General features: G+C 44.6%; 1 protein-coding gene across 5 annotated transcripts in view; it reads left to right on the top strand.

The window, feature by feature from the left end:
* Positions 1–26,856, top strand: part of emid1 (EMI domain containing 1) — a 98,871-nt gene that overhangs the window by 5,697 nt on the left and 66,318 nt on the right. For all 5 annotated transcript variants that reach the window (XM_029763051.1, XM_029763049.1, XM_029763048.1 and 2 more), the window contains 2 exons: positions 9,444–9,557; positions 9,709–9,812. In XM_029763051.1, the coding sequence (XP_029618911.1) occupies positions 9,444–9,557; positions 9,709–9,812 (218 nt within the window). The remainder of the gene's footprint in view (positions 1–9,443; positions 9,558–9,708; positions 9,813–26,856) is intronic.

Here is a 26,856-nt window from a genome sequence, read left to right as displayed (position 1 = left end):
GGTCTTGAAGGAGCCTCCTTGTGTTAACAGTCCCCAGCCACACTGCAGTGAGGGGACAACAGCAGCAAATCTCTTTTTGAAGAGTTGAATCTTGTCATCAGCAGCACACTCCCCCCTCTATTTTACTGTCTTGGCGAGATCTTTCTCTCCCTTATGGATTTCTATTTTCTTTCTCCTTCTAAACATTGGCTGTGATCTGTTTGAGTGCTCATGGTGCTTTTTGATTTACTTTGTTTTGGCCCAGCATCAGGAGTAAAGGAGGGAGGCTGGCAGGAAGGGAGGGAGTGTGGGGTGTTTGCAGAGAGACCCGATACCCACTTTGGGCCTGCCTGCCTGCCTGGTGCCAGTGCCAGTTAAACCCAGCTGTGCTGTTGGGTTTCACACCTTGTACACTTGGGAACAGCTCAACGCTGTAGAAGGTTTGCACTAGAGGTCTTCACGGGTCCAAAATGTTGGACCTGTTTCGAAATAGATCTGTAGCTTTCCCACCCGACCTAATGTGCATAAATATACTGTATATATTTTTAAACATAGACCCGATCCGAGTGGACCCAAGGACAGTCAGACCCGTTCCGAAAAAGGCCCATTGGAAAAACAGACCCAAACAGACACGTGCCGGTTCGGATCCAAGAGAGCAGTATCCACATAGGATGTAGTGATCCTAATGTAATAGCCATATCTAGAAAAAACAAAGTTCCAAAGACTGGACCTAAAATTGTGTATAAACAATCAAACAACAGATTTTGCAATGATTCCTATATCAAAGATGTGAATAATATTTGTTGTTCTTATGTGTGTAATAAGGAACAGGCGGACGTTGCACTTGAAGCATTTATGAAACTGCTTCTTCCGGTTACTGATAGGCAGGCACCCATCAAGAAACTGACTTTTAGAACTGCCAAATCCCCATGGATAGATGATGAATTGAAAAACTGTATGGCTGAGAAGGATGAGGCAAAGGGAATAGCAGATAAGTCTGACAACACAGCAGACTGGCAAACACACAGGAAATTGAGAAATCGCCTAACTAAACTAAACAAAAAGAAGAACATTTTACATTTTACATTTTAGTCATTTAGCAGACGCTCTTATCCAGAGCGACTTACAGTAGTGAGTGCATACATTTCATTTCATGCATTTTTTATTTTTTTGTACTATGAAACAAAAATAAATGATATAAAGAATGATAGTAAAAATCTATGGAGTACTTTAAATGAAATTCTAGGCAAAAAAGAAAGCTTGGCTCCATCCTTCATTGAGGTAGATGTCGTGTTCATAACAAAAGTCTTTGATATCGCCAAACTAGTAACATTTTTGCTGACACGATTAGTAAACTTAGGTATGACATGCAAACAACAAATGCTGAGTGTTCATATTCATGCATAAAGGACCAAATAATGAAAGACAAGCGCTGTAGTTTTAAGTTCCACAAAGTGGGTGTGGAAGAGGTGAAAACATTGCTGCTGTCTGTAAATAAGTACAAACCACCTGGTAGCGACAACCTGGATGGTAAATTGCTAAAGTTGGTAGCGGAATACATTGTGACTACATATTGGGTGTATGTACTGATATGTAGGCTATGTTTGATGTTTAAAATGTATGTATTTCAGTCCTGGACTAATCCTATTCTGTACTATGTATTGTGTCCTGTTTCATGTGGACCCCAGGAAGAGTAGCTGATGCTTTTGCAGCGGCTGATGGGGATCCTTATAAATACCAAATACCTGTTCATATCCGAGAGTAGAAAGAGAGAGAGAGAAAGAAATCTCCCACCGGGCGCTGCCAGCGCCATCAATAAACGACTGAAAAGGGCCAAATGATCCACAGTTACTTGTCCTTTAAACATGCCTAAAACAAATTACAAAAAAATATTTGTTGTGTTTCGTTGTGTAGGATATTCAAAACTTTATAGCCTATTGTTTTATTGATTTTTACTTTCCTAAAACAATAATTGTCCACCTCACGGTTCAGCTGTCAGATTTGAGCACTAAATGCATCAGGGCATTGCATGCAGATAGGCCCATAGGCTTAGGTGTCCACTGTATGATATTAATATTTAAAACATAATGGAAGAGAAGCTTAGGCCTAGCCCTAGAGAGACCGAGAGAAATATAGAGAAATGCCGGCGCCATGTTCCTGACACCGACATGCATTTATACTTGTCAGATAGGCTACTATTGCTATAGAGATATAGGTGTACAGAAGGATAAGCATTATTGTTAGATTAAACTCTGGTAGGCCTAAAACCTTCTTCCTCGCCTCAAGTTCAACTGTCAGTCAGTTGAAACACTGGTGCGCACTGCCTTCATAGGCCTGCAGTAGTTCAACCTAATCATAGCCACACCAAACCTTCACAAAAGTTTCTTAACTTTATTAGTGTAATACCAAAAGTAGACCTAAGTCAAGTCATACAAGCAAGTTATTATATTGCAGCATTAAATTAAGTTTTGCATCTCGCCCTCTTTGGTTTTTCCTTGTATGATTTGAGTGCGAGTAGCCCCAGGCCTACCAGTAATTCTGTTATATTGCGGCAACATAACATGAACATAACATGAACAAAGAAAATGACATTAGACAGGTGCACCTTGTGCTGGGGACAATAAAAGTCCACTAGAATGTGCAGTTTTGTCACACAACACAATGCCACAAGTTTTGAGGGAGAGGGCAGTTGGCATCCTGACGGCAGAAATGTCCACCAGAGCTGTTGCCAGAGAATTTTATGTTCATTATGCTACCGTAAGCCACCTCCAACATCGTTTTAGATAACTTTTTTGTGTGTGTGATATCCAATTGGTAGTTACGAACTTGTCTAATTGCTGCAACTCCCCAATGGACTCGGGAGAGGCGAAGGTCAAGAGTCATGCGTCCTCCGGAAACATGACCTGCCAAGCCGCGCTGCTTCTTAACACACTGCTCGCTTAACCCGAAAGCCAGCCGCACCAATGTGTCGGAGGAAACACCCTCCAACTGACAACCGAAGTCAGGTTGCAGGCACCCGACCTGCCACAAGGAGTCGCTAGAGCATGATGAGCCAAGAAAATCCCTCTGGCCAAACCCTCCCCTAACTCGGATGATGCTGGGCCAAGCGTACGCCGCCCAATGGGGCTCCCAGTCATGGTTGGCTGTGACAGAGCCTGGTATCGAACCCGAGGCTGTAGTGGCACCTCAGCAGTACAATGCAGTGGCTTAGACCGCTGCGCCAGTCGGGAGACCGTTTTAGAGAATGTCCAATCGGCCTCATAACCACAGACCACGTGTAATCACACCAGCCCAGGGCCTCCACATCGGGCTTCTTCACCTGTGGGATCGTCTGAGACCAGCCAACCAGACAGCTAATGAAACTGTGGGTTTGCACATCTGAAGAATTTCTGCACAAACTGTCAGAAACTGTCTCAGAGAAGCTCATCCGTGTGCTTGATGTCCTCACCAGGGTCTTGACCTGACTGCAGTTTGGCGTTGTGACCTACTTCAGTTGGCAAATGGCCACTGGCACGCTGGAGAAGTGTGCTCTTCATGGATGAATCCCGGTTTCAACTGTACCGGGCAGATGGCAGACACCGTATATGGCATTGTGTGGGCGAGCAGTTTGCTGATGTCAACGTTGTGAACTTGGTGCTCCATGGTGGCGGTGGGGTTATGGTATGAGCAGGCATGAGCTACATACAACAAAAACAATTACATTTTATCAAAGGCAATTGGAATGCACAGAGATACTGTGAGATGCTGAGGCCCATTGTTGTGCCATTAGTCCACCGCCATCATGTTTCAGCATTATAATGCATGGCCCGATGTTGCAAGGATCTGTACATGATTCCTCGAAGCTGAAAATGTCCCATTTCTTCCATGGCCTGCATACTCATCAGACATGTCACCCATTGAGCATGTTTAGGATGCTCTGGATCGACGTGTACGACAGCGTTTCCAGTTCCCGCCAATATCCAGCAACTTCGCACAGCCATTGAAGAGGAGTGGGACAACATTCCACAGGCTATAATGATGAACTCTATGCGAAGGAAATGTGTTACGCTTCTTGAGGGCTGAGCCGTTGTTGCTCCTAGACATTTCCACTTCACAATAACATCACTTACAGTTGACCGGGGCAGCTCTAGCATGGCATAACTTTGACGAGCTGACTTGTTGACGAGCTGGCATTTTATGACGGTGCCATGTTGAAAGTCACTGTGCTCTTCAGTACGGGCCATTCTACTGACAATGTTTGTCTATGGAGATTGCATGGCAATGTGCTCGATTTTATACACCTGTCAGCAATGGGTGTGGCTGAAATAGCCGAATCCACTAATTTGAAGGTGTGTCCACATACTTGCTGCACGAAATCTAAGGAAGTCTCTAGATTTTGCTCGCCTGAAGTAGAATGTCTTATGATAAACTGTAGACCACACTATTTCCCAAGAGGGTTTTCATCTATACTTTTCGTGGCTGTTTATTTACCACCACAGATGGATGCTGGCACTAAGACCGCACTCAGTCAGCTGTATAAGGAAATAAGCAAACAGGAAACCGCTCACCCAGAGGCGGCATTCCCTGTGGCCGGAGACTTTAATGCAGGAAAACTTAAATCAGTTTTACCTAATCTCTATCAACATGTTAAATGTGCAACCAGAGGGAAAAAAATTCAATATTACCTGTACTCCACACACAGAGATGCGTACAAAGCTCTCCCTCGCCCTCCATTTGGTAAATCTGACCACAATTCTATCCTCCTGATTCCTGCTTACCAGCAAAAATTAAAGCAGAAAGCACCGCAGTCTATAAAAAAGTGGTTAGATGAAGCAGATGCTAAACTACAGGACTGTTTTCCTATCACAGAATGGAACAGGTTCCGTGATTCTTCCGATTGCATTGAGGAGTACATCACATCCGTCACTGGCTTCATCAATAAGTGCATCAAGAACATCATCCTCACAGTGACTGTACGTACCTACCCCTGGATTGCCTGGATTACAGGCAACATTCGCACTGAGCTAAAGGGTAGAGCTGCCGCTTTCAAGATGCGGGACTCTAAGTCGGCAGCTTATAAGAAATCCTGCTATGCCCTCCGACGACCATCAAACAGGCAAAGTGCCAATACAGGGCTAAGATTGAATCGTACTACACCAGCTCCGATGCTCTTCTTATGTGGCAGGGCTTGCAAACTATTACAGACTACAAATGGGAAACACAGTCGCGAGCTGCCCAGTGACACGAGCCTACCAGACGAGCTAAATCACTTCTATGCTTGCTTCGAGGCAAGCAACACAGAGGGTTGCATGAAAGCATCAGCTGTTCCGGACGACTGTGTGATCATGCTCTCCGTAGCCGAAGTCGACGTGAGTAAGACCTTTAAACTGGTCAACATTCACAAGGCCGCGAGGCCAGACGGATTACCAGGGCGTGTGCTCCGGGCATGTGCACTGGCAGGTGTCTTCACTGACATTTTCAACATGATGCAATCTCTGTTGCACTCCACACTACCCTTTCCCACCTGGACAAAAGGAACACCTATGTGAGAGTGCTATTCATTGACTTCAGCTCAGTGTTCAACACCATAGTATCCTCAAAGCTCATCACTAAGCTAAGGACCCTGGGACTAAACACCTCCCTCTGCAACTGGATCCTAGACTTCCTGACGGCCGCCCCTGGTGCCCCTCAGGGGTGCGTGCTCAGTCCCCTCCTGTACTCACTGTTCACCCACGACTGTGTGGCATGCACGACTCCAACACCATCATTAAGTTTGCAGGCGACACAGCAGTGGTAGGCCTGATCACCGACAACGACGAGACAGCCTACAGGGAGGAGGTCAGAGACCTGGCCGGGTGGTGCCAGAATAACAACCTATCCCTCAACGTAACCAAGACTAAGGAGATGATTGTGGACTACAGGAAAAGGAGGACCGAGCATCGCCCCCATTCTCATCGACGGGGCTGTAGTGGAGGAGGTTGAGAGCTTCAAGTTCCTTGGTGTCCACATCACCAACAAACTAGAATGATCCAAACACACCAAGACAGTCATGAAGAGGGCACGACAAAGCCTATTTCCCCTCAGGAAACGAAAAAGATTTGGCATGGATCCTAAGATCCTCAAAAGGTTTTACAGCTGCAACATCGAGAGCATCCTGACTGGTTGCATCACTGCCTGCTACGGCAACTGCTCGGCCTCTGACTGCAAGGCACTACAGAGGGTAGTGCGTACGGCCCAGTACATCAGTAGGGATAAGCTACCTGCCATCCAGGACCTCTACACCAGGCGGTGTCAGAGGAAGGCCCTAAAAATTGTCAAAGACCCCAGCCACCCCAGTCATAGACTGTTCTCTCTACTACCGCATAGCAAGCGGTACCGGAGCTCCAAGTCTAGGACCAAAGGCTTCTCAACAGCTCAACCCCCAAGCCATAAGACTCCTGAACAGGTAATCAAATGGCTAGCCAGACTATTTGCATTGTGTCCCCCCAACCCCTCTTTTACGCTGTTGCTACACTCTGTTTATCATATATGCATAGTCACTTTAACTATACATTCATGTACATACTACCTCAATTAGCCCGACTAGCCGGTGCCCCCGCACATTGACTACCCGGACTATCTGCATTGTGTCCCGCCACCCACCACCCATCAACCCCTCTTTTACGCTACTGCTACTCTCTGTTCATCATATATGCATTGTCACTTTAACCATACCTACATGTACACACTACCTCAATTGGCCTGACTAACCGGTGCCTGTATATAGCCTCGCTACTGTATATAGCCTCGCCACTGTTATATCTTTTTACTCTTGTTTTTTTATTTCTTTACTTGTCTATTGTTCGCCTAATACCTATTTTTTACTTAAAAATTGCACTGTAAGTAAGCATTTCACTGTTTCACCTGCTGTATTCGGCGTGCGTGACAAATAAACTTTGATTTTATTTGATTTGCATTGGACCTTTAACCCTGCCTGACCACAGCTCTGTCAAGACTGAATGGTACTACTGTGTGGCTTCACCTGGCTTTGGGAAGGTGGAGGCTCTTACAGTGTTAAACAGGGAAAAGTGACAGTAGCTGTTGTCGTGGTCTGTGTCAGGTGGATCAGTGTTTCCCCTAGGATTTTTTTCAACAGCGGTGGCAGAGTTAGCAGGGGTGGGCATCTTCCTGGGGCATACATCTCTATAGCTACACAGTAGATGGTGAGCCACTGACTCTGCTTAAAGCATATAGGGAAAACATTGGGAGTTTAGCACTAGCATCCAGAAGTATGTTAGTTAGATGAAAAACATGTAAAGAAAGACTTTATTGTTCTGCTTGTGCTAATTCACCATGAAAGAGATCATTGTGTTTGCACAATTATGCATATTAAGTGTGTAGGTGGGAGGAAGACCTGTGCTCACGCATGGCCACTAGGAGCTGCCAACAGTGTCCTGCTGCATCCCACCTCCCCTCCTCTGTCTTCTAACGCCAATAAGGAAGTTGCATTTAGGATTTTATGCCCTTGGAAATTGCTCAAATATTTCAAACTGGTTCCCAATATCATACAGCCCTAGTAGGGGCTTGTGTACAGACACCACAGCATGTGTGGATTGTTACTGTGGGCTGCTCAGCATCCTATGCCCTTGGCATTGTCCAGCAGTGTACACACACACACAATCTCACACACATTCAGTACAGTCATTGGTTGAAACATTGTGACTCCAGTGTTACTGTATCACATCTATTCAGCCCAAGCCATATGAGGGTAATCAGGGTATTTGTGCACTTCATTGTTAATAAAAGACTGCTAACACATGTTTCGTTGAATAGCCTCCGTATGTTCCTCATACACTACATTTCTCTAAGTGCCGCTCCATGTTTCCTTGATTTATGGTTGTCGACTTGAGGGATGGGGGATGAGGAAAAAATATGATTTAATCCATTTTAGAATAAGGCTGTCAAAATCTGGAAAAAGTGAAGGGGTCTGAATCCTTTCCGAATGCACTGTAGGACATGTTTAACGAATACCATGGAGAGGTTTTCCCCCTTTATTTCTGAGTATTGTTTCCCTTGTTAGCATTTTCTTCCGACCAATAATGCAGTGATTGAAACCATCCCATAGCTCCTCTCCTAATCCGACTCAGATATCTCCTCTACACGGCACAGCACAGGGAAACAGATCTAGTCCTGGTTGATTAACATGGACAAGACCTGGTCCAGGCTAACTGATACACTACTGCACTGACTCCCTGTTCTTTGTCCTTGGCTGCATATGGTTCAAAAGAGGTCTGAAAACCACGAGCTTCGTTAGTAGTGAGAGCTTCATAAGTAGTGAGAGTAAGTATACAAAGCCTTTATAGAGACTACATAAAAACTGGAGGTAAATGTAATGCTCTGTGTATAACTTATTCTTAAAAGACACGCTTTGACTAATGAGGGCTTCAGCATCTGATGTTGACCTGTGACCTCTGGGTAAGCTGTTTTCCTGGCAGGTCATCCTGCTCCCAGCCTTTCCAGCTGTGCAAAGCAGGTCCTGATAACGTATTACGAAAGGAGTCGTCTTGGAAAAGGAGTGGTCCTATGACCTACTATTAGCCTGTGTTTGAAAACTCACTCTATTCTCTGTGTGAGGCCCTCCCCCCTCTGTTCCCCCCTCAGTGACTCTGCCTCTTCTGAGACCCAGGCGGGAAAAAGCCAGCGGATGTGTATTGATAGGGGAAAGACCGCAATATAAACACAGCCTACAATGCACTCCCGCAAGTCTCACGGCTGATTGAACTCATGTAAACACCATAAGGACTTTGAAAAGAAAGAGGGGCGAGAATGAGAAAAGAGATTCAAATCCCAGAGTAGACGGCTTACAGAGTGTGAGGGCACGGCTAATTTCCCTTTATGTTTGCGTGTGTGTGTGTGTGTGTGTGTGTGTGTGTGTGTGTGTGTGTGTGTGTGTGTGTGTGTGTGTGTGTGTGTGTTTGAGAGAGAGAGAGAGAGAGAGAGAGAGAGAGAGAGAGATTGCAGGGTGTGTGTGTTTTTATCAGATAATGATATGACCACCTGTGGCTTGCAATTTTGTTTTTGAAAAGGTGTGGAGCCAATAGTGTGTTTTTCTTACCTTTTGTCTTGTTGAATTTGAGTGTGCATGCTAAACCTGCTCTGTGTGTCCCCCACTTTCTCCCTCTCTCTCCCTCTCTTTCCCTCTCTTTCTCCCTCTCTCTCCCTCTCTTTCTCCCTCCCTCTCTCCCTCTCTTTCTCCCTCTCTCTCCCTCTCTTTCTCCCTCTCTCTCCCTCTCTTTCTCCCTCTCTCTCCCTCTCTTTCTCCCTCTCTTTCCCTCTCTTTCTCCCTCTCTCTCCCTCTCTTTCTCCCTCCCTCTCTCTCCCTCTCTCCCTCTCTTTCTCCCTCTCTCTCCCTCTCTTTCTCCCTCTCTCTCCCTCTCTTTCTCCCTCTCTCTCCCTCTCTTTCTCTCTCTCTCTTTCTCTCTCTCTTCCTCTTTCCTCTCTCTCAGGAACTGGTGTCCCCATACGGTCACTAAGACGGTGACTTGCCAGGTGCAGAATGGGACAACCCTGCAGCGTGTCTACCAGACATGTCGCTGGCCACAGGGATGCACAGGGGGCAGGTGAGTCTGGGGCCTCTTATCCAAAACACTGCATGTCAAAGCATCACCAAACACACCCCACATCTACACCTTGATGAATGAGACCCACAAGATCAGAGGAACTGTTTCCTCCTTACACTGTTTGTGATGTTGGCCTGTGTGTGTTCCCCAGCTACCGGACAGTGGTAAGACCCTCCTATAAGGTGGTGTACCGTACCATCAACTCTCTGGAGTGGAAGTGCTGTCCAGGCTACAGCGGCACGGCCTGTGAAGAAGGTAAGAGGGCAACAGAGGTCAACATCTTCTGGGATTTATGCACTTACAGATTTCTCAGTTTTCTCCAGCTGAGCACATCTCTGTACTTCTCTGTACATCTCTGTACTTCTCTAGTTTCTGGTCCCTGTAGTGCCTTTCTCTCCTCTCTCTGCAACCCCCCCCCCCCCCCCCCCCAACCCCCCCCCACCCCGCTCTCGCTCTCTCTCTGCTCCTCTGATTGACTGGCAATGCTCACAACTGAAAACACATGAATGTGAACTGAAAAATTAGGGCATGAGGTTTTGGTGCGAGGAGAGAGAGAGACCCGAGGAGGTGAGGGTGATTAAGGGCTGAGGTAGTGAATCCTGTGCATGTGATATGTAGTCCTGGAGCCTGGTTCTGACGCAGCTCTGAGCGGGAGCCAGCTCCTCAGCCATGTTGTGGTCGGAGAAACCATGAAGACCAGACGGCTGCCAGGACTGCCTTGGCTCTCCCCCACTTCCTCCTTCTTTCCACATTCTCACTTCCCCTTCTCACTCTCTCTCGTTTGGTTCACTTTCTCACTCTCAGGTTTGATATCTCTCATTTCTCTCTTTTTCTCAAGTTCAATAATGTATCTTTGTCTTCGTTCCATTCCCCCTTTCAACATATCTCTCTATCTCAATCTTCCTCTGTGTTATCCAGTATCCCCAGTTCCTCACTGTTAGCATCTTAGGAGTTCCTCAAAACGAATAAATGAGTAACATGGATAAACACTAGGATACCCCTCTGTTTGCCTGCATATCAATACACTCACTCTCCAATGGTCTAGAGAAACCTCACATCAGCATTTTAGGGCAGAGCCAACAGCCTCCAGTTTATTCATCTTTTAGGTTTTTTAAGTGTCCAACTTGACTGTTATTGAATTGCATAAGGCCAATTATTTTGTATGGTTTTGCGTTTTATGGTCCGTCTGCAAGTATGGTTACATCCCCTTAAAATGCTAACACTCTGTTATTGCTATTCTGATCCTTTCAACTCCAGTAGCTCCCTCTGCCTACACTCCACACACACTTCTCCTCACACCACTCACCCAGAACAGAGCCTAATGGTTTCCCTTGGCGCTGGCTGGCCCCCTGTCTGGTGTAGAGGGTGGAGTGACTGTTTGCCCCAGGACCCAGGGCTGATTACAATAACCCTTTACTGTGATAAAACGTTGAGTTCTCAGTGGTGTTGACATGGGACTACTGTTTCCCTCACCAGCCAGCCGACTCCTCCCAGAGGAGACTCTCTGGGGGCCTCACAGGGGCCCACTACCTCCTGGAGGGTGCTGTAATAGGGCCTCATTTGGGAGAAATTACTCCACTTTTCCCACCAGCAACCCCTTTACACATGTGCCTAGGGCTGTGGTGGTCACGAAATTTAGTCAGCTGGTGATTGTCAAGCAAATAACTATTGGTCTCACGGTAATTTACCGTTCATTAACATAACACATTTAGCATCTCCTGGCATCCACACACAGCCTACAAGCCACTGATGCAGACCTTTGGAACATCTACATTTTGAAAAGTCGAATAAATCCATATAATACAGCCTACACCATCACAATAAATCCATTAGTTATTTTAGACAGTTCTAAAGAAACATGATATGAAGAAAATGTAGTCTATTTCAGAAGAACAAAATAGCATACTCTGAGATGTCCTTATGTTAGGTCCTGATCTGGCCATGCCAAATGGCTGTGGGCTATACTAATTCATTTAGCAGACAAGATTTGCTTAGAATCTCGTGGCATTATTTTATATTATTTTATAGTATGAAGAATACAACTGAACAAAGCTGAATAAGATATAAAGGATATTTTCTCCAAATGATTTGAGGGAGTGCGCACATGCGGCCATTCTGTGTTGAGCGGTTAACAAAGAAATAGGTACCCCTATATGCTTAATTTTGAGTTATTCATGTAATTTTAGTTGTTCTACATACGTTGGGCTATATGTTTCGATTTTTAATACATTGTAAGGCTGCATGATGCGTCTCTAATGATGATTTGAAAAAAGTTGCTTGAAGGGCATGAGCTCTGCTTTGTTTTTTGCGCAGGCTGTACACACTCAGTCTCTCATTCACAATTTGGCAAGCACTTGATATTGCCTCGAATTTCACGGCGGCATGTGTAGACGTAATGCACCCTACAAAAATCCATGCTTTTTAAGGCCAGTGGCTGTGGTGCCTTGGCCCGGAGTGCTGCGTTGTGCCCTTCTCCCTGAGTGCTGCGCGCTCCGAAGCACCTCTCACTCACATGGCTCTCCATCCATCTTTCTCACAGGCTACAAGTGAAGACAGACACATCAGGGATGCAACTGCATGCGTCCTTATCCAATTCCGAGGTGCATATAGAAGATTTTGGAAGAACTGTCCACATTTACATTTCATCAGCCAACAAGATGAGTAGGCCTAAAGAACAGCAAAAGCACTAGCCTATGTCAATCTACTATCCCCCATAGCACAAAAGTCGGCCTATTCTATTCTGTGCGAGAAATAAAAATTCCAAACATAGTCTGGGACAGTTGTGGGATGTGATAGATCCCAAATTAATACAACCACTAGCATCAACAATCCTTTTTAATGCAATGTGGCTGACGCAACAGATCAGAACGTTTAGCTTCAAATGTTGATAAACTATTTCTTCACATTATAAGCGCAGCAATGTGTACATGGCAGGAGGCTATAAGCACGAATGTTCCATTAGCGGGAAAACACTATTATAAAAAGTGACCGCAAATATGATTATGCATGTAATGCTTTTATTATAAAGGTGCATTTTTATGGTGAAAATGATCTTCCCCAAACTTGAAACACACGGCATGCTTATATATACTCACACACAAGTTAGGCTCTACACCCCTTGTAAATCAGATTAATGTGCTTAATTTTAAGAAGTTATTTGGCCACTTTAGTTGTGATACAAACCTTATCAAAACATATAGCCCTACAGGCTAGGCTACATGAGGTGTGCCACTATGATTAGAAAAAGTCGCAAAAAAAGGCTTGGTTTCTTATGCTGGGCATCATTCATTCTTGATTTAATCGTGTCTTTACATATACTAAATAATATATGTGGGAAATTTGTTTTGATTTAGAATGGACAATTATCATGCACCTGTCTTGAAATACATGCCATCTATGCACTTAAATAGCGAATGGAGGATGCTTTTCCCATGGTTTATTTTCATGCCAGCCAGGTAGCCTGTACTCCTGTTGTAAAGATAAGCAATGTGCTTAATATTAGGAAAGTTGAGAAATAAATATAGTAAGCTTAGCCTGTAGAAAGCTGATGGGAGCCTCCTCTTTTTAGTAGAGGCCATCCCTCTGTTTTTGCGCACAATTGCATAGCCTATAGAAATGTTGCACAACATGAGGTCATGGGCTCTCATGAAGTGTTTGATTCGATTTTTGATTACATTTGCATTGATGTCAGAGTTATTAGAGGGACAATAGAGTCCTGAGTACCAGGCAGTTAGCAAGATTGGTAGGCTATTAATGACCATCAGCAGCATCAGAGCTTGGAGAAGCCTAATTACCGTGACTGCCTTCATGAGTTGTGACAGCTGGTGTGGCGGTAATATGGTCACCGCAACAGCCCTACATGTGCCTACACATGTTGACACAAGGTGTACCAGTGGAGGCTCCTCAGAGGAGGAAGGGGAGGACCATCCTCAGTGAATTTCATTTAAAAAAATGTAAAACATTGAAAAAGTTATACTTTTTAGATAAAACTATACTAAATAGAATCACGTCACCAAATAATTGATTAAAACACTATTTGGCAATGAACGTCTACAGTAGCCTCAACAGCACTCTGTAGGGTAGCACTATGTTGTAGCCGGAGGACAGCTAGCTTCCATCCTGCTCTGGGTACATTGACTCAATACAAAACCTAGGAGGCTCACCCCCTTCCATAGACTTACACAGTAATTATGACAACTTCCGGAGGACGTCCTCCAATCTATCAGAGTTCTTGCATCATGAACATGTTGTCCACCCAATCAAAGGATCAGAGAATTAATCTAGTACTGAAAGCATAAGCTACAGCTAGCTAGCACTGCAGTGTATAAAATGTGGTAAGTAGTTGATTCAAAGAGAGAGAAAGACAATAGTTGAACAGTTTTGAACAAATCCCTTTCTTCCAAAATGAAGGAGAAGCAAGTGAAAGATAGAGATTACATTTTTTTTTTTACTTTCAGTTTCACTTACTTAGCTAGCAAATGCAGCTAGCTTGTTTAACCTACTCAAACATCTTGCTCAAAAATAAGGATGCTATGTTAGCTAGCTGGCGATGACTATCCAACAAAACACTAGAACTCTTCAAAGTCAAGGTAAGCTTTTGGTTTTACAAATGTATTGCTACCGGGGCCTGCCGGTGTAAGAGCTAAACTGCTTACTGACTACACTGTAACGTTACTGTAACGTCTATTAGCTATGTTGACTATGACGTTACTTTAGCTAATATGGTGACAACGATGTAGGCTGTGTGTAGTGGTTATGATATGGTTTGGCTTGGAAAGTTTTTTTCGCCTGGTCACATACAGCTGATGTGTTGTGCATTGAAGTCCGCAAGCAAAGGGACAAGGTGACAGGAGGAGAGAAGGAATACAATGTGGCTGCTATGAAAGTGAACTGTGTATATGTGATCAGAGGTGTATTCATTCTGCCAATTCTGTTGAAAATAGTTTTTTAAATGGAAGCAAACGGAACAAAATGGGGATAAACATACCTGAATTTGTCGAAGAGAAACTCTCGTTTGCACCTGTTGGACTAATGATTATACCTTATATCAGCTATATGCAGGCAAGACTGTGCAAGGCTGTATTTAATGTGTCACTTTCTGTCCATGTGTCACTGTCTTTTACCTCAAATGTTTCTCTCGACCTTTGTGCACCTGCTTTGTAAACTTTCATTCATAGGCTAGGTTGTAGCAACCTTGTGATGACTATAGGGACATTTTTTAGTATCATGTAGTAGTCTAAACCTCTCGCTGTTACATTGAACTGGGTGAATGGGATATGAATGACAGTCATCCAATATGCTGTAAATATAGGCCATGCTCAGGAAAAAATAAATCTTAAACGTCACTGACCGCCACTGAGAAGCCCTCTGATACAGCGTATGAGACACTCAAAAACTCCCACACACGCATGGACAGACTACCGAGATACACAGAAAACACACACACACACACACACACACACACACACACACACACACACACACACACACACACACACACACACACACACACACACACACACACACACACAGTCAAAAGACCTAGAATTATCCAGTTAAGTAGTACTAGAGGGCTGTGGTGGGGGTTTGTCTGGGGGGGTTGAGACGGGGACAGGGATGCTGAGATTAGACACTTATGAGAGCGCCGTTCCGGGTGTCTCAGATCACAAGCAGCGCTGAGTGGAAGTGTCAGCTCCTATTCAGAGAGCCCTGCTATGCAGCGTGGTGGATAGCATCCAGGACTGCCGCCGGGACTGTGTAGGAAAGGCCCCTGCCAGCACCCAACCTGATACCCCTCCTCTCAGCCCCCTCTTCCCCTACCTTAAGGATAAATAAAAACCAGCGATACTGGATGACTGGAGATGGGACAGCACATGCACAAATTGTTGCCATAGCGTTGCCAAGGGAAGTTAGTGCAGCATTCTTAGTTAATGCAGCATTCGAGTGCGACATCAAAGATGAGCTGTGTGTGACATTGTTGTGATTGTTAGGCTCTGGCTTTGCGGATACATGGCCTAGAGAATGTATTTGTGTGTTTTAGACACATAACATAGATGTATGTTGTTAGTTATTCGTTGAAGTGGACATACAGGATATATCTTTGGTCTTAAGTTGAACTAATGTGATGTCCTGTCCTCTTGATCTATGACCCGTTCAAAGTTCCAGTTAAGAGTGTTCCCCCCTTCCTTCCATCTACACACTCCCTCTGCTGCCTGTCTGCTGTCTGCCTCTCACAGACTGTGGAAAATGTGCATGATCCTTTGATTTACTTTACCTCCCCTTACTTCTCTGTACTGTACCACTACCCTGACTGACCCCCCCTCCCAGGGCTGGTCTGCATTACTGCAGCCGTCACCACAGCAGACAGACAGGCCAGCTGCAAACTGGGACTAGGACTGGGACTCTCACTGGGAGGGTGAGAGTTAAGGTGAGACTGAATGATGGCAATCCTCCTCACTCAGGAAAGCCAGAGAGGTGAGGGCGCTGTATTCGTAGCGTTGATTGTTGAGGGTTGTTTTCACTTTTGTTCCTTCACTCACTGAGTTATTTTCCTTACATGCGTGTACTCTCTGACCTTGTTAGGTGCTTTGGAGTTTGGTCCCCTGCCTGTTGTCAGAGTGGCTGACTAGGGTCCAGTCTGTCTGGTGTGTCTGACCTAGAGATAACACGTCTCTGTTTTAGTTTAGAAACTCTTGATGTGTTTCCCCCAGTCCAATAGCCCGGGTGCAGAGTGTACAGACCCAGGATGAGTGAGTGAATATTATTGGATGGGTTCAAGTCCCTCCAATCAGAGGATCCCGTGGGATCTATGGCCCGTTGGCTCCACCACATCCAGCCCATGGGCTCCAAAAACAAAACATTACATCACACACAGGCTGATAACAGACAAACCCACTGAATCAGAGAGAGTCAATGTGGAGTAAGATAACACTGTATTAAGACAGCCACCCCTCATATTTCTCTCTGTTTCTCAGGCCCCCAACCAAATCTCAAGCCTTGGCTTAAATTCCAAACCAGTGGTGTAATTACCTCATCGTAATTGTTTTCTATGAGGTTGGGGAGATATTGTCTTACTGCTGGACCTGCAACACAATGGTCTTTATCTCTGATTGAGCTTGAAAAAACATCTAAGTATTTGCAGATGGAGGCACTTTTATAAACTGCCAGAGAACATGGATATAATGTATGCCTGGATCGCATCGCCCTTCCAAGCAACACAACTCTTGTTTTCACTGGGGATATCCCAAGTTACAATATATCAAATAACGCTATCAAAATTATACCTCATTTTATTATAACAGAATATCAAACACATTCCGTATTCCTTATATTTGATTATGACATTGGAGTTTCTGGTTGACTTCAGGAAGCATAGAAGGGAACATACCCAGATCCACATCAATGGGACTGTAGAGAGTCACGAGTTTTAAATTCCTCGGCGTCCACATCACCGAGGACTTTCATGGACCAACATCACCACCGCCCTTGTCAAGAGGGCGTAACAGCGTCTCTACTTCCTATGGCGGCTGAAGAAATACGTCATTCTGCCCCGGGTCCTCTCAAAATACTACCGCTGCATCATCGAGAGCGTCCTGACCGGTTGCATCACAGCCTGGTACGGGACTTGCTCTGTCCACGAAAACAAGACCATCCAGTGGGTGGTGAAGACGGCCTAGTACACCCCTGGGATCGTGCTTCCACCCATCCAGGACATCTACTAGAAACGGTGGCTGAAGAAGGCCGCAGCATCATCAAGGACCCCACACCCCAGCCACAACCTCTTCACTTCTCTACCATTGGGCAGAAAGTATTGGACGTCTGATACCAACAGGCTCAGAGACAGTTTCTATCTACAAGCCATCAGACTGCTGAACACTTGAACTGGACTGACCACCTGCTCTGATTCTCCGCATCTTAGCACACATCACAGCTGCAACCAGACTCGTATTATACTGCTCAATTCATACACCTGACCCCCATCCCCTCTTCTCCAATACACGTGGAAATATTGGACTATAAATTGTGCCTTCCTGTATTATACTGATGCTAAAATGTTTATTCTATTCTACTGCCCATTTACTTTATATTAGTACTTTTATGTTTTACTATTTCTTATTGCTGTTACATTGTCGAGAAGGAACCTGCAAGTCAGCATTTTGTTGGACGATGTACACCATGCGTATCCCGTACGACTAATAAAACTTGGAACTTGTAGTGGAGATCATAGTCTCCCTGGCATATACGCTGTGATAGTATTCATGTCTCCCTGGCATATACGCTGTGATAGTATTCGTGTCTCCCTGGCATATACGCTGTGATAGTATTCATGTCTCCCTGGCATATACGCTGTGATAGTATTCGTGTCTCCCTGGCATATACGCTGTGATAGTATTCATGTCTCCCTGGCATATACGCTGTGATAGTATTCGTGTCTCCCTGGCATATACGCTGTGATAGTATTCATGTCTCCCTGGCATATACGCTGTGATAGTATTCGTGTCTCCCTGGCATATACGCTGTGATAGTATTCATGTCTCCCTGGCATATACGCTGTGATAGTATTCGTGTCTCCCTGGCATATACGCTGTGATAGTATTCATGTCTCCCTGGCATATACGCTGTGATAGTATTCATGTCTCCCTGGCATATACGCTGTGATAGTATTCATGTCTCCCTGGCATATACGCTGTGATAGTATTCATGTCTCCCTGACATATACGCTGTGATAGTATTCATGTCTCCCTGGCATATACGCTGTGATAGTATTCATGTCTCCCTGGCATATACGCTGTGATAGTATTCATGTCTCCCTGGCATATACGCTGTGATAGTATTCATGTCTCCCTGGCATATACGCTGTGATAGTATTCATGTCTCCCTGGCATATACGCTGTGATAGTATTCATGTCTCCCTGGCATATACGCTGTGATAGTATTCATGTCTCCCTGGCATATACGCTGTGATAGTATTCATGTCTCCCTGGCATATACGCTGTGATAGTGTTCATGTCTCCCTCAGGTCAGGTGTGTTAGTTGGCCTCCTGCCCTTCTCCCCTGCTGTGACTGAGTTATGTGAGGACAGAGTGTGAGAAAGAGAGGATGACAATGGGAGGTTCCAGTTGATATCACAGACTGAACAGGATTTATAAAGACAGACACGTGAAACAACACAACACCGGGCAGGAGGGGGCCGCAGGCAGCACATTGAGACATTAGGGAGGCAGTGGAGGCTGCTGAGACATAATAATGGCTGGAAATGAGTTAATGGAATAGCATCAAACAGATGGAACCCATGTGTTTGACATATTTGATACCATTCCACTCCAGCCATTACCAGGAGCTCCAGCCATAACCAACCTCCTGTATAGGGGGGAGGTTTTGCTGAATTAGTGTGACTGAAAGAGCCCCATCAAGCCATGTTTCTCAGCCAAGCGGAGGCTGCGGTTTCTGGGCTGCAATTACGGCGTGGCCGAGAGGCAGAGGCTCGGCATCTTTAATAAGCCGCAAAAATGTAATCTGTGTTTTCACAGCTCAGCTCGGCTTATCAGAGGCCTACACTCTAAGCCCCTCACTTTAAACATCGCTGGGCTGCAGCTTGCCATTAGCAAGGGGAGTGTGAGAGTACGTGGGGGCTGGTATGTTCGGTGTGTGTGTGTGTGTGTGTGTGTGTGTGTGCGCGTGCGTGCGTGCGTGCGTGCGCGTGTGTGTGTATATATGAGTGTGTATGTGTGGGTGGGAGAGCGAGGTGTTGAGCATTTGTATAGTGAAGGATGCAGCTGTTAAGCGTGATTAGCCGTTTTAATGGCTGTAGTTTTTAGTAGCTGTAAGTGGAAAGACCCCAGTGTGAGGCCACGGGTGTGGGAGCCGCACGAGACCAGTTCCTCTCTCTCTGAGTGCTGACCACTTCCCCTCCTCTTGGATCACACAAAGGAACACTGTCAAAAACAACATATTATGACCCAACATAAAGCCACCACTTTCCAGAGCTGTCTCTGAAGTGGCCCTTCTCTCTCCTCTCAACCACCCCCCCCTGATCCCACAGGCTCCTTGTTTGCATTAAATAGGTTGTAAAACCACTGGAACACTGACACGTGACATACACCCAAACACACTCACACATACACATACACCCAAACACACTCACACATACACATACACCCAAACACACTCACACATACACATACACCCAAACACACTCACACATACACCCAAACACACTCACACATACACCCAAACACACTCACACATACACATACACCCAAACACACACACATACACATACACCTAAACACACTCATACATACACACTGATTTATTTAGAAGGAAACGTAGACACACACGTCACGATTTACACACATAAGCACTTTCAGATGCACACACATACTCCTCCACGTACACAAGCACACACTCATCGTCAGCCACAGACACACATAGCCATGAAGGCATCCTATACATCCACACAGACAGGCATGCTCCCAGCCGTATGCAGACAGGCCTGTGCTGCGGAGATTCATGGCTGTGTAAATGGCAAGCGACAGCAGCACAAGTGCTGAGCCCAAATTGGAAGCAGCTGAAGCCAGGCGAGGCAAGGGGAGGAGAGCAAAGGGCCCCAGATGAGATTAGAGACGAGAGAGTCCAGCCCCTGGCACCTCGCTTCTCCACTCAGAGGGGATTAGTTACAACAGTCATTCATTACCATACGACACCAGTCAATTTATTAGTGGGACCAGCCATCAATTAACTAAAGCAAACAGGGGAAAGGAAGCTTTTTTTCTCTCTCCGTCTGTTTCACGCGCTACTCTGTTGTTGTGTGTGTGTTTGTGTGTGTGCTCATTTGTTAAGACGGAAATGGTAAAGAGTTGTTTTAGACTATTTCAAAGTATATTTTAGAGGAAACCAACTATTGCCACAGGTCAGATGAGGGTTGAGATTCCCTGTGCTGCGTGCAGGTCAGTTTATTTATGGTTTCCCTGGCCTCCCTGGAGTCCAGAGGCGTCGTGGATTATTGAAAATCATGCTTCTTCTTCTGGGGAAATGGACCCAGCAGGCAAAGATAGAACCGTGTGCATGCCTGTCCTCTCCACCACACACTCACACACACAGACACACACACTAGATTGTAATTACTTCGCCACCATGGCCTATTTACAGTTTTTCTCAATTGCTAAAACACAATTTCTGAAACCTTGCTCCATTTCCTGAAAACATTAAACACAAAACCTCATCTTCAAGCACTATTTACATAACCTCTGACTCCTCTCCTCTCCTCATCTTCAAGCACTATTTACATAACCTCTGACTCCTCTCGCAAAACAAAACATTCACCTCAAAACAGTTTTACCTGTGTTCAAAATCAAACACTGCCCTCAAATCATAAACAAAGTGATCAAAATGATATACACTCTCAAGCAGTCAGTAAACAATACACCGAAAAATAGAAAACACATTGTTCAAAACATACAATTCTCAGGGAGAAGTTGTCACGTCCTGGCCAGTATAAGGGTTAATTAGTATTGTAGTTTGGTCAGGACGTGGCAGAGGGTATTTGTTTTATGTGGTTCAGGGTGGTGTGTTTGTTAAAAGGGTGTTTGAATAAGTATTCCAGGGTTTTTGGGCACTGTTTGGTTTTCATGTATTTCTATGTTTAGTCTAGTGTGTGTGGTTCTATGTTGAGTTAATTGGGGTTGGACTTCCAATTGAAGGCAGCTGTTTGGTGTTGCCTTTGATTGGAAGTCCTATATTAGTTGGGTATGTTTGTCTTGTATTTTGTGGGAGATTGTTCTGTGTTTAGCCTTGTGCCTTACCAGACTGTTTTTTTTGTCGATCGTATTTCTGTTTGTTATTTTGGTGTTCATTTTGTACTTATTAAAACGTCGAGATGAGCATACACATACCTGCTGCGTTTTGGTCCTCCTTAACCGACGACAACCGTGACAGAAGTACATTTTTAATCTAAAAAAATATTCATATTTTTCCTTCATTGTCTTTTGATGAACGAAAACATGTTCTATCATAGTAGCTCAAAATGGATCAGAAATTACTACTCTGTTTTGCTCTTTGCAATTTAGTTTTTTGTTCTTCCTCCTCCTTGTAGCCCTATTTATACAGTACCGTACCCTGCATCTCACAAACTTGTCCTTTGTCTCTGTGATACTGTAATTCTTGTTCTTTGTTGATATGAACCTGCAACCAGTCAAAATCTATTGAGCAGTCAGTACTGTTAATAAATGGAAAGCACAATGTTCAGGGCCATACAATTTGTCCATTGTACAGTATACAGCCTACAATGCACTGTACTACAGTATACAATACTAAAAGGGACAAAAATCAAAGGAGTAAACATGTGATCAATGTGCTTCTTCTTGTCTTTGGGCTGGGTCAGGCCAGAGCACTTCGTCGACATCACAAGCAATATTGTCTCTCCTGAGGCAACGGGGGAAGAAGCCTCTTGTGTGCCGTATCCAGCCCTGACATGATTCCTCACCTATATCACCACAGGCTAAATCCATGTCTTGCAGCAGATTTACTCTGGTGTAGGGTTGTCTATCATACACTTTCCATCTCCAAGAGGAGAAAAACTCCTCAATCGGATTCAGGAAAGGCGAGTATGGAGGGAGGTACAAGTTCATAAACTGCCCATTGATGTTAAACCATTCCCTTACCTGAGCAGCTCGATGGAAACTGACATTGTCCCACACTATCACATAGGTGGGAATGGGATTCTCATTTAGCTCTTGACCCTGCTGCTCTTGAACCTGCTGCTCAAATAAAATATCTCTTAGATTGGCAATAAATGTTAGAAGGTGCTGGGTGTTATATGGCCCGAGTGTAACATGGTGATGTAGAACACCATGGTTGCTGATAGCAGCACAGATTGTGACATTGTCACCTCGTTGACCAGGGACTTCAACAATGGCCCGCTGTCCAATCATGTTTCGGCCTCTCCTTCTCCTCTTTGTTAGATTGAAGCCTGCTTCATCGACAAAGATGAACTCATGGGGTCTGTCCAAGGATTCCAAGTCAAATATTGTCTGTGTAGAAATACAATATACTGTATGTAGGATTTTGTAAGTCGTACAGAGACAGTGCTATACTGTAGAGTACAATTAGGCCTAATGTATGCACTTCTGATTCACATACATTGTATGTACTGAAGAGTAATGTCATTCACATAGTATGTGTTAGTACTGTAGACAATCTGGATTACAGTAAATGTTTCTGAATGTACACTTACTTGCACATACTGAGCTCGCAGTTCTTTCACCCTTGGTGAGTTGCGCTCAAAAGGTACTCTGTATACTTGTTTCACTCGCATCCTGTTACGATGGAGAACACGGTCAATTGTGGAAATGCTCACACTGTCGATTCCCTGGAAGTGTGTGTTGTCTTGTATCACTCGTTCCTAGATTTCTCTGAGTCGTATTGCATTATCTTGAAGGACCATGCCAACTATAACGGCCTCTTGCTCCCGAGTGAATATAGCTGTACTTCCACCTGCATGTGGCAGCCATGCAATTCTACAAAAAGTAGTTGTGCAGTTACAAAACATATTCATGCAGTACAATACATACAGTGATTAACAAATGTATATTGAAACAGCTGCATATAGTGTAGTACAGTAAATTTGCAATTACAAAAATACAGTAGTATACTGTACCTGTTCTCTTCTCTGAATATCCTTACTATGGTGGACACAGAAAATCGGCTCAAATTGGGTTGCACTCCAAGTCCTGCTTCCCTCATTGTCAGTCCATGGACAAAAACATGGTCTATAACTGTTGCTCGAATTTCATCAGATATTTCCACTCTTTGTCTTCCTCTTCCTCTTCGTCCTCCTCTTTCTTGCCCTCCTCCTCTTCCTCCTCATCGCCCACCTCGTATATGCACTCGTCCTCTCACATTGTTTCTTCTATCCATTCTCAGACTTTCTCCTTCCCACCTTCAACAACCTGTTTGCTCTCTGAACTGGCTTATATTGGTTGTGTCGCATCATTTGAAACAGGTTAAATCAATTTTGAGTGGTTGTGTTCAATCAATGACATGTGTTCTCAATTTGGATTTGATTGTTGCCACTTGTGTTTACCAGTATGGATGACATGTGCATTAGAGTGCAGAATGTGTTTTGAGAATGAGAATGTGTTTAGAGTTTTGCTGAAAAGTCTAAGTGAGATCTGTAAATGGGTTTTACCATGTGAAATGGTTTTAGGTATTGACAACAGACTGCATAATTAGCTAAATGAGTCCAGGCAACTGAGAACTTTGTTCAGCCAATGGGTTTTAGTGTTTTAGCAATTGAGAAAAACTGTATTGCCTTAACTTACCTCATTTGCACTCACTGTATATAGACTTTTTGTTTTCTTTTGTTCTACTGTATTATTGACTGTATGTTTTGTTTATTCCATGTGTAACTCTGTGTTGTTGTATGTGTCGAATTGCTACGCTCTATCTTGGCCAGGTCGCAGTTGCAAATGAGAACTTGTTCTCAACTAGCCTACCTGGTTAAATAAAGGTGAAATGAAAAAATAAAAAAATAAACACACAAACACACACACACACAGACGCTCCTGCCCTAGCCCAATGGCAGCCACTATGTGCTCCTCTGTCCCCAATAAATGAGAGGCATTACCTCTTACCCTGCAGTTTAACATGACCTGTGTGCTGCTGTATGAGTGACCCATAAACCCACAAGCAAAGGACTATCAATGAAAAGGCGCAGAAAGGAGGAGAGGCAGAGGGTGAGCGGAGGGGGGAGAGTGGGGGAACCAACATAAATTGGGTTTAAACATCTAAAAGAGAACCGTCAGATATCCTATTATTTTTGTTTCGGGTCAGTGCTGCTAATGACCTCACCCTGATCTCCCTGTGTTAGCCTCAGTTCTCAGGAGAACAAAGTGGTGTAAAGAAGGTCAGCCATGGTGTGGAATTGTACTGCAGCCCTCGACTGTCTCTGCTCTACATCCTGACTGAGTGATGTCATCAGAGGAGCACTAGGTCTGTCTGATGTCCCGCAACCCCGCAGAGTCTAAACCTATTACCTTTACTGTAGCTTTGATGGATTATGACAAGGTCATGAGGTATATTTCTAAAAGTTTTGACATCGTTGAGGCTGAGACAATGGCAGCATTAATGGGGCTGGCCTGTGCTCTCAGGGTGCTGGTGGTAATGTGCTGTACAGCCCTGATGAGTTCACCTAGCCCAGCGAAGGCTCCCAATGGGATTGCCCTCCCTTCGTCTGTGGATCTCTTTCACGGAAGGACCTCCACTCATTCCCTCTACTTGGGGCGGCGTACAATTGGCACAGCATCGTCCGGGTTAGGGTTTTGCCAGGGTAGGCCGTCATTGTAAAAACTAATTTGTTCTTAACTGACTTGCCTAGTTAAATAAATGTTAAATAAATAAAACCTAAACCATCTTTTCTCTTTTCTCAATCTATCTTCTACCTCTCTCCTCGCCTTACCCTGTCAGTCTCTCCACTCACTTCTTCTCTCCTGTCTTCTTGCATCCTCATTCCTCGCCTCTCCTCTTTCCTCTTATCCTTTCGTCTGTTCCTCTCTTATCTCTACTTCTCTCTTCCCTCTCGCTGTTCAGTGCGTCAGTCCTGGCTGCCTCTCAATCCTCCACACTGCTAACTCTCTCTCTCTCTCTCTCTCTCTCTCTCTCTCTCTCTCTCTCTCTCTCTCTCTCTCTCTCTCTCTCTCTCTCTCTTTCTCTCTGACGTATCCCTTTATTATTTTATTAGAGCCCTGGGCAGCTGCAGATATTAATCCAAATTAAATCGAATTATGCCCCTCCCTCCTCCTCTCCTCTTTCCTCCCTCCCTCCTGCAGTTGTCCAGATGCTGCAAAGCAAAATGTTTAGTATGAAACCAGCATGGAAACTATGCTAGCAGTTGCTAGGCTGGTGCTGTGTATCATAGTGTGTATATGCAGTATCTGTTTGAGGTTTTGCATACTCCCAGAAGTCTTAATTGTCTGATTGCACATTCGTCATCTTTACAAGAGTTCATAAAAATATACAACACCACATGAAAGGGACTCAAAGAATTGTGGTCCAATTGGTGTGGATTGAGAAAGCAGCTATCTAAACCAAACCATGCCTCCCCCTACTACACTCCCCTATCCCAAACCACAGACAGACAGACAACCACAACAAAGCATTGGGCTGCGGTGGATGGATGGGTGGTGTTGGCATTTATGACCCCTCATTTCAAGGATCATTTCAAGGACCTCCCAAAACCCATCGTCTTGCTCTTCCTCTAAAACCCAATCCTTCAAACCTGCAGCCACTGGATGAATAAGTAGACTCAGGTTGCAGTCCCATTGCTATCCCCACTCCACCCTTAGTGAACACTATTTACTGTTCCTCTCCTCTCGCCTGCGTATGTGGTGGAGTGAGGTGGTGCTGAGTCAGGAAGAAAGAGTAATGGTAGTGATTCATTCTGGGTTGGAGCTGGAGAAGGGGTTTTGGATGAGCTGCACTTGCACACAGGCTAATTAGAGACAAGCCTGGCTCTGTGAGCAGCAACCAGAGACTACAAAGGACAATACTTCCCTCTGGCCTCTGTGGAACCAATCGCCTTGCCTGGGGGAAAATGACTTCACCTCATAGGCTGGAACAGGGAACGGTGCAAAGTATAGTGTCTCTAAAGATCCGATAACTGATATACAGTATGAGTCCAAATTAGGGGTGTGAACGTTTAAACGTTTAAATGAAGTTGGGATCCTTAAAGCTGCAATATTTAACTTTCTGGGCGACCTGACCAAATTCACATAGAAATCCGTGGAGGCTGCACAGGGGAGAACGACACATATTAATGGCTAGTATGGAGTAAATGGAATGGTATCAAAAACATAGTTTTCATTTGTTTAATACCATTCCATTTACTCCATACCATCCATTATACTCCATTCCACCATTATTATGAGCCGTCCTCCCAAGTCTAAGAAGCGGTAGATATACTCTAATGGCAATATTTCTATGCTTCTCGTGCTTAAGTTTTTTTATTTTTTTTGCATCTTTTACTTTCGGTTTTGTACACCAGCTTCAAACAGCTGAAAATACAATACTTTTGTTTATGGAAACTATATTTCACAGAGGTTTAGATGGTACAATGATTCTCTACGCTATACTTGCTTGTTTTGTCACATAAACTGAAATTAGGTGAGCTATTCACATTTTTGAAACCAGGAAATGGCGATTTCTGCATAGGGCATCTTTAAGGTTAAGAAAAATCCCTAGCCGACAATAGGCTATAAAGGCCTGGGTAAAGTTGTGTAATTTCAATAAAACCAGAGAGGAA

Source organism: Salmo trutta, chromosome 9, assembly GCF_901001165.1.
Source record: "Salmo trutta chromosome 9, fSalTru1.1, whole genome shotgun sequence".
Lineage (NCBI taxonomy): Eukaryota > Metazoa > Chordata > Actinopteri > Salmoniformes > Salmonidae > Salmo > Salmo trutta.
This window is presented reverse-complemented; position numbering and strand designations above follow the sequence as displayed.